Here is a 9,241-nt window from a genome sequence, read left to right on the forward strand (position 1 = left end):
AGACGCTCATTTTTAATTATCAAACACCTAGACATTAATCGGAGCAGTGGTTAGCCGCTTAGCACCTAGACGACGATTTTTAGAACAATTAATACTGGATTGATTCAGGTTTACACACGAATAACGTACCTGTTTCAACTCATTTGAACCATTAAATTAAAAGCATTTGATATTTTGTAGAAATAAGATGTGTTGAAAGTAATACTTATGTGGCACGTGGATGTAAATTTGTTGTGCTTAATGAAATTATTGTGGTCTTATTGTTGAACGAAAAGAAACTTACAAATTCAGATGTTAATATTTAGTAATTTTGTAGGAAATATTTTATATGATTATTAATTAAAGTACAAAGTGTTCTTAATGGGTGCAAAATAATCGGGTTAGGTAAACTGTTAATTTTAACAGATCGGTTAAGGTTTAAATATTTTTAACCTGTTAAGAGATTATTGTGTTATGATAATGTATACATGACTTATTAAAATAACGAAACTAACATGAAAACGATACGAACATAACAAACACAACTTGTTTGTTAGATTTAATCCGCCAACATATTTTAGTATTTATTGAATATATAGACACATTTATATATATTCGTTTCGGGTGCAGAGGTACTTATTAATTAAGTAATTTTGCATAAGATCGAAAATATATGGAGATCTCCAACTTTTAAAAGCAAATTTGGTGCTTTCTCGATCATCCACCCTATCCCATCGTACCCGTCACATGATCGCATGGCGAGGTCTGAAGCCAATGGGTTAGGGAAAAGAAAGGTAACTAACGACGATTCCCATAAACCTAATTCTGAATTATATGAAACGTGTCACGCTCTCACGCATTAATATATAATAACTAACGATATTAAATTGGCAGTGATGTGAGTTGTCATCTTGCACCGACCATTGCGAGAAGGACCCACTCGATCCTTCTCATTCTTTTATATCAACTGTTATAGCTTGTCATTTTAGTTTTTAAATAAAAAATTGGTATAACTGATACGTATATTTGTCAATTGTAAATTATTTGGATCAGTGAAAAATTTGTTAATGTTTAATTTTAAGTTGAGGAGTTAATTTGACAATAATACTTTTAAAAAGTTATCAACAGTTGTTCATATGACAATTTAATATATATATTATCAATTTTTTCATTAAATGATCAAAACTAATTTACGATAAATAAACTCGTAAGCCAATGATTTAGATTGTTGGTTTTCAACAATGTCATCCGGTATGATTGAAGGTAACAAAAGCTCACATGCTCTCTTTTTTGGGGGGTAAAGCTCACATGCTCTTTGGCTTGGATATTATCAAATTAATGTTGACAAAAGTTGGCGCAAATAAAAAGTAAAATATGTGTTGCTGACTCATGACATAAAGGATCATCATCATCATCAACTACAAACCAAACGGTCGGTGCCCTAAAAGAATGGTCAACTCCAAACTTCTCACTTCAAAATAAATAATAAATAATAATGTGTTTTTAACCCCCTTTCAAAGCCAACAGGATTCTCTTCGGATATTTTTTATGAGAATTTTGATGCCCTAAAAAAATATTTAAAATAATCTTTAACAGCACGATGTATAATGAACAGATATAAATTCACAAATCCTTTAGATCCTCACAAAGAGGATCCGGATTCTTTTCAAATATAGGATCCAGATTGTGATGAGACTAGGATTTTCTTTCCTCCTTTTTCCATCACCTTTCATCCCCTCCTTTCACAATCTCTTATTTTGTTTTTCTCTTGCTATAAAAAATTAATATAAGATGTTGATATGGCTTAACTATGACCGTTCAAATAGGAAGGAATGAAAGGATATGAGAAAAAAAAGAGGAGATAATCATACTCCATTGTGATGACGGTATTTTCTTTTAGACACTATGCGCAATTGACATAACACGAGACTATGAGATATGAGCATATGAACATACGGAAATTCTGTGTTCACGATTTATGGTATTTTAAAGACTTATTAACTTCATAAAACTTTAACTTCAACTCGTTTTTTTTTTTTTCCAAATCTGATTATGTTTATTTACCAAAGTTGAGTTTTCGGATATATTATTGTTGTTTAGAGTTTTACTTTAGGCTTTAAGTTCCATCTAGAATTTGATACTTAAACATTAAAATGTATGCGATTAATCAAATTCAAGGCCAAAACTTTAACGTCTAAGCGTCGATGATTTTACACTACAAACGAGGAAAAATGAGATTTTCTCAATGCATCATGTTAACGTCGGACTAAGATTTTCTCCCCGCCTCTTTCCATTCATTTCCCTTCCCTCCTCTTGCATTCTCTATTTTGTCTTTCTATTTTTATATAAAATTAATATAAGATATTAATGTGAATTAACTGTGACCGTTCAACTAGAAGTAAAAGAAAAAAAAGATGAAAGATAATCTTACTCCCGTGCACATATTAAGATTGTGAGAATGTCTTTTATAACAATTTTTAAGGTAAGATATTATGAGCCCAGTCCAATCATTGAGCCCACTTTTAATTTTTCAATTGGGTATATTTCCGTGCTCTAACCCAGAATTTTAAGGCTCACCAAAACCCAACTATTGTCAACTCTTATCATTGCGCAACTTGTCATTGGGGTCCAAATGTGCGACTGTTTCCCACCATGGAGATGGCCTCTTTTGTTTCTCAAAGTTGTGACATCCTTCCAAATATGAAATTTGATGTTTCAATTGGTCTTTTTTTTCTTTTTTTTCTTTTTTTTCTTTTTAAGTTTTTTTTAACAGAGGCGATATATATATTGATGAGAGGAAAGAGGATTACTACGAAAGGAGCAATCAGAGCTCAAACAGTCTTCGAATAAAACATTTAAAATAAAATTCGGTAGTTCTTCAAACCAAAGACCAGGGCTGTTGGACGAGAGACTGTAGCAGGCAAGTCGGTGAGTTGCTTGGCACCTGATATGGGTAAAACAAACTCCAGTGATTCCTAAAGAAATCTATCTAGAATCCTCGACCAATAAGGGAGAGGTCCAACAAGGAAGAGCATAGAGCTTGGATGATCTAGAGCGAATCACTCTCATTAACAATGTTATGAAAATCCTTGGAAGACGCCAAAGCAATACCCTCCCTCACTGCTAAAGCTTCAGCTAAAAAGGGGGAAGGGACATGTGGAAAAAACTTAGATAAACATACCATAAAATTTTTGTCAAGTCACAGAGTACCACCCCCACTTCAATTGGTCTTAAGCGTTATCTAAAGTCGCACTTGACTATAAGAGGTTTTATGCTCAACTCATACAAATATATGAATAATTAATTGTAGTGAGTTTGATAGCATTTGGGACAAATTAATAGTGACCATAAATATCTAAATATCCAACAGATATCCAACAGATTAAGGAGAAAGACTTTTTAACTTTTTGTTTTTATTTATATTTCGGTTATATAAAAGGGACAACAAGAAAATCTGTCTTTCACGTTTGGAACTTTATTTCAACTTTTTTGAAGAATTAATACCTTTTTTTGTTTTTTTTTATTAAAACTTTTAATTATGATTTAAATTAAAACGATTGTTGTCGGCCGAAAGGTCGTTTTCCATGGGTTTATTGGAAACCACAATAATTGTGACCACAAATCGAAAGTGTGTTTTTGACATCAAAATATCAAGAGGCACATGTCGGAAGTAAAAACTTTGACATTTCAACCATAATTTTCAAGTGTTACCACACAAATATACCTACAACATAAATTTAGGAAAGATGTTGGAAACCATTTCTTTCATCTTATCGGTGCGTTTGTTGCATCGAATTATCTTAGATTTGACTAGTTTCAGGGACTAAACTAGACTGCCTTAGCCTAGACTATACAGTATAAGAATAATGAAGTGTTTGGTATTGTGTCAGACTAAACTATGGACTCAAATATTACGAGAGAAATTTCGAAGTTTTGATCAAAATATTGGATTAGTTCCAGGGACTAAACTGAATTAGCTTAACTTAGACTAGACAGTATAAGAATATTTGAGTGTTTAATACAATGTCAGACTAAACTATGAACTAAAATATTACGAGTGAAATTTCGGAGTTTTGATCAGAACGATTCGTACATAAGTAATATTATTCCGAAGTAGGATGTAATCAACTAAAATAGAAAGTAGGTTATGCCCGTCTAAAGATATATCATACAACTAAAGTAATTTTTACGCCCCAACACACAAGGTTTTTGTGAACCTACCTAACTCTTTAAAGTGAATCATGTTTTTGATTATTTCATCAAAATAATATTGGAAATACAACCAATAATAATTCATAAAAGGGGATAATCGTGGAAAGCACTATGCTTGATCCACACCTACTTTTCTTTTTGTTATTTATTCTTATATTTTGGGATGTTAATATTTTTTTTATTACAAGCAATATATTACTAATCCAAGCCAAATCAATTGGTAAATGAAAAAAAATGCTTTTATTCAAAATCATAGATGTACGACTGTAAAAAGTAAAAACAGTTTTATCTATACTTTTCAAAAATGATATTTTTTTATAAGAGACTATTAGTGAACAATACCAACCAATGCAATTTTTATATTAACAATGTCGACCGCGTCTCTTTTATTGCTAAAAATACTTTTAAGATTATAGTTTATCAAATGCTTTCGTATTAAATCTAAAGCATAGCCGATTGAAAAAAATGTCACAGATATTTCATGCTCATGATGAGCGGTATGCTTGATCCTCAAACAGAATGCCATTCTAAAATTCCTGAGCATAAAATATCTCGAAATATAAAGAAAAGCAAGTACCATGACCGTAACAGTAATATTAAAAAAAAGTCAAAAAATAATAAAGAGGGAGAAAGACAAAAGCCCAAAATAGAAACCAATCATTATCTCCGTTTTAATTCCGTGAATTTATGATTTTTTTTCCCCACAATCCCGTAACGCTGTAAAAATCTGGACAGATGAGAGAGAGAGAGAGAGAGAGAGATCCAATAAACCGCTTAGCCGTTACCGACACTCGAAAGAAATGAGAAACTCCACCAGCCTTTTCCTTTAATGCTCCCTTCTCCTTCCTTCAGATAAGCATGGTCGTCGTCCCCACTTCTATTCCTACTCCAATCTTTACGGTTTTTTTTTTTTTTTGGCTGGGTTTGTGTTGTAGTAGTATTGGTGTGTAGGAAAGGGAAGGAGTGAAATTCGAGAGGTGTCTTTGGATCGTACTCGGTTTTGACTGTGTTGTTCTTGTGTAATAGAGTGGCATTTTGGGGCGGTCTGAGATTCCGAGGGCGGATTTGAGATGGGTATTCTGAGTGCGATCTTGGGTTTTGTGGGTTTTGGAGTTGGAACTTCAATTGGGCTTGTGATCGGGTATTACCTCTTCATCTACTTCCAGCCAACTGATGTCAAGGTTCCTTTTGTTTCTTCCCTTTTCATTGCTAATTTTGCTTTTAATTTTAACAATTTGAATTTGGTTGAATTATAATTGTAATTATCATTTTTGTTGATTTGTAATGAACCCAGAATCCTGCAATTCGTCCATTGGTCGAGCAAGATTCGAAAACTCTGCAGAGGCTGCTTCCGGAGATACCCATGTGGGTGAAAAATCCAGACTATGATCGTGTATGTTCAATTTTCCAAATTTTAGTTTTCGCAAATTGTTTATCTTGTGTTGGTGTTATAACCTAATGCCGCAAGAGAAGCTTATCGTAATTTTTGTTTATGTGAAGGTTGACTGGCTTAACAAATTTATTGAGCTCATGTGGCCTTACCTCGACAAGGTAATGCATACCTATTATAACAGTACTTGGATATATTTTCCGGGGGTGTTTTGCTTGGTTGACTCTCTCTTACTCGTTTTTGTACTGAGCATTGATGGTGAATTTGTTTTTAGGCAATTTGCAAAACTGCGAGGACCATAGCAAAACCCATTATTGCTGAGCAAATTCCGAAATACAAAATTGACTCCGTCGAGTTTGAAGCTCTTTCCTTGGGCACCCTACCGCCAACTTTTCAAGGTTGAGTTGATCCTCTTTACTTTCCCTCTTACACGCACACAATTTTGCAGCTGCATTCTGTTTTCATGATCCCACCCATCGGTTATATGCTACTTATCACTTTTTACTTTTTGTTGTTTTTGTTAATTTCTTGACATGGTATACTGTGAACAAGATGATATCCCTTAAAATTTCCGTCTTATCTTATTTTAAACCTTGTTCTGTTTTCCCCTGCTAGGCAATACTTGTGCGGAGTCCTCATTTCTTGTTTTTCTGTATATGGCAGGAATTAAAGTGTATGTTACCGGTGAGAAGGAATTGATAATGGAGCTACAACTGAAGTGGGCAGGCAATCCTAACATCCTTGTTTCAGCTAAAGCATTTGGTTTGAAAGCCACGGTTCAGGTGCGTTTCATGAAGGAACTAGTATTTTTTAAAGTTGGGTATGTTTGCACACGCTCTTCCCCACGTGGTCGTCTGCCTATCTCATGCACAGACGCACATGAATCAATGCTTGGAATAAAAGTTACGACAAGAGACTTATTACTGGATTTGAACGGTGCACTGATTCTTTGGATTGTTTCAGGTGGTTGATTTGCAAGTGTTTGCTTGTCCACGTATCACCCTGAAGCCTTTGGTTTCAGCCTTTCCTTGTTTTTCAAAAATCTTTGTCTCTCTTATGGAGAAGGTATGGTACTGATTCCATTTTCTTATTGCTTACATGCTTGATCATCGTCTTACAGCAGAAAACTAGTTGGTAGTCAGGGACATGATATGTTTATTTAACTACTTTGTTTTGGTATTCTGGTACCAGACAATCCAGAGTCGGAAATGTGTTATATTTAATGTCATTTTCAGATGTTGATCCTATATGACCTCAATTTAATTGAATAAGGCTCAATTTTTGTAATTATGACTATTTGAGATGTATACTGGGATTAGATGATGTCCATGATCGCCCCCCCCAATAGACAACCTCCAGAAGTATGATTCTGTTGTGGTGTCTATAATGTGCCACATCTTCCTTGTCTCCTTACTTTCATTGCGTTTTCCTTTCTATTTTCCCTTCTCAGCTATCTTATTACTTATTTGCAGCCACATGTTGACTTTGGATTAAAACTGCTTGGAGCAGATGCTATGGCTATTCCTGGCCTGTATAGGTTTGTCCAGGTAATATCTCTTACCTTTGCATATGTTAAAGAGTGATTTGATTGGTGTTTCCATCATATATGTGTATAAGGATGATTAGCATATATGTTATAACAAGATTCATCGATTACTTATTTATGGAATATCCTACTTGAAACTTGAATTTCTCAACGCCATCTTGCTTACTTTTGTTATTATGTTTTGATTCATCAGGAGCTTATTAAAGAACAAGTGGCAAACATGTACCTATGGCCCAAAGCCCTAGAAGTACAAATCATGGATCCCACAATGTATGTGTCATGGTGTTTCGTTTCGAGTAATTGTGTAAGTTGGTTGTTGTGACCTAATAATTTTGTTTAATTCTGTCAGGGCCATGAGGAAGCCTGTTGGGATTTTGCATATAAAAGTTCTTAAAGCAATGAAGCTTAAAAAGAAAGATTTTCTAGGAGGAGCAGATCCATATGTGAAAATCAAGCTCACTGAGGACAAGCTTCCTTCAAAGAAAACAACTGTGAAACATGGCACTTTGAACCCTGAATGGAATGAAGAGTTTAATTTCGTTGTCAGAGACCCGGAGACTCAAGCATTAGAATTTATGGTTTATGATTGGGAAAAGGTATGATTCTTTGTTTGGACTTGTGAGAGAAAGTAGATAGGCTTTTTTTTGGCGTGATTTTATTTCTGTACGTGTATAATAATGTGGGTTTAATTTTTCTTAGATTGGCAAACATGACAAGATGGGTATGAATGTCATTCCACTGAAAGAACTTACGCCTGAAGAGCCTAAAGTTATGACTCTTGAAGTGCTGAAGAGCATGGACCCGAATGATGCTCAAAATGAGAAATCACGTGGACAGCTTGTTGTGGAATTGATCTATAAACCCTTTACGGAGGATGAGATGCCTAAAGATGACGAAGATCCAAATACTATAGTAAAGGCTCCTGAAGGAACACCTGCAACTGGTGGTGTGCTTGTAATTATCGTCCACGAAGCTGAAGATGTGGAAGGAAAGCACCACACTAACCCACAAGTGCGCATGCTTTTCAGAGGGGAAGAGAAAAGAACCAAGGTACATAAGTCCCTCGTTGTTGTCCTTGTCCTTTTGCTGTCTTTCCTCTTATTGTTTATAAATTATGGTTACTCCATGCTAAGACTCATAGCAAGGAAAGGAGGCATTATGTCGCATTCGTATGTGAAAATTTGATTTGTATGGTTACCCACTTTTAACAGGTTGACTCTTGCATTCTTTTTTCTTTTTTAGTCGAAGACTCTTGCAGTCTGAGTTTAGTTGAAAATGAGAAGAAATGGTAAAATCCTGTTTTCTGTATTTATAAAAGAATGTGTTGGATACAATGAACTTGTGAGAATAGACGAAGTTGTTCCCGGGACTGTTATACAAGGGTCATGGGTTTCCCTCCATGATGCTGATACAATAAGAAACAATTGACTGCCGATCATTTTGTTCGATTTTGGAATTTCAAAGTTTTACTTTGCTATAAACGTTTTGTATGTTTACTTACAATCTCATTGGGAACTGACACAGCTTATCAAGAAAAATCGGGATCCAAGATGGGACGAGGAGTTTCAGTTTATTTTGGAAGAGCCACCGAAAAATGAGAGGCTTCATGTTGAAGTGGTTAGCCACTCCTCAAGGATGGGGCTGTTGCATCCCAAGGTAACACAACTGAAACACCTTCAACTTATTTAGATTTGCGATCTTGAAATAACCCTGTAGCGTATTTCCTTCCAATCAGGAAACTCTTGGATACGTGGATATAAGCTTGGCGGATGTTGTTAGCAACAGAAGAATCAATGAAAAATACCATTTGATAGACTCGAAGAATGGACGGCTTCAACTCGAGCTGCAATGGAGAACATCTTCTTGAAGGGTATTGCAGTAAAAGACTCTAGAAATGGGGAATAACTGTCCAAGGTTTTCTAGGTTTCATTGTACAATTGGTATATGTTTGCTAGAGTTGACAGTTTGTCTTTCGAAGTTTAAGATTTTTTTTTGTAAACTCCGATTCGTTTCGGATCACGCCTTGTGTTATTTGCTCCTTTTGATTTCACCCTCTTGTTTTTGCTATTGATTTTACCGTACCAAGATAATTCAGGTGGTGCCCTTGAACTCGA

At 34.9% G+C, this 9,241-nt stretch overlaps 1 protein-coding gene across 1 annotated transcript; it reads left to right on the forward strand.

Annotated features, from left to right (window-relative positions):
- The first annotated feature begins 4,840 nt into the window (after positions 1-4,840).
- Positions 4,841-9,241, forward strand: LOC103450377 (synaptotagmin-2). Its single transcript, XM_008389712.4, has 12 exons — positions 4,841-5,372; positions 5,486-5,584; positions 5,692-5,742; positions 5,856-5,979; positions 6,245-6,363; positions 6,545-6,646; positions 7,054-7,128; positions 7,321-7,397; positions 7,477-7,723; positions 7,827-8,177; positions 8,652-8,783; positions 8,863-9,241. Exons 1-12 carry the CDS (start codon positions 5,262-5,264, stop codon positions 8,992-8,994), a joined length of 1,620 nt encoding a protein of 539 aa, XP_008387934.1. The 5' UTR covers positions 4,841-5,261; the 3' UTR covers positions 8,995-9,241.

The sequence above is a fragment of the Malus domestica genome, chromosome 15 (genome assembly GCF_042453785.1).
Source record: "Malus domestica chromosome 15, GDT2T_hap1".
NCBI lineage: Eukaryota > Viridiplantae > Streptophyta > Magnoliopsida > Rosales > Rosaceae > Malus > Malus domestica.

Excerpts from the sequence above, each read along its gene's own strand:
- LOC103450377 (XM_008389712.4), top strand. The coding sequence starts at position 5,262 with ATGGGTATTCTGAGTGCGATCTTGGGTTTTGTGGGTTTTGGAGTTGGA. Across the intron at positions 6,647-7,053 it reads TTGTCTCTCTTATGGAGAAG|CCACATGTTGACTTTGGATT; the intron begins GTATGGTACTGA and ends ACTTATTTGCAG. Across the intron at positions 8,178-8,651 it reads GGGAAGAGAAAAGAACCAAG|CTTATCAAGAAAAATCGGGA; the intron begins GTACATAAGTCC and ends GAACTGACACAG.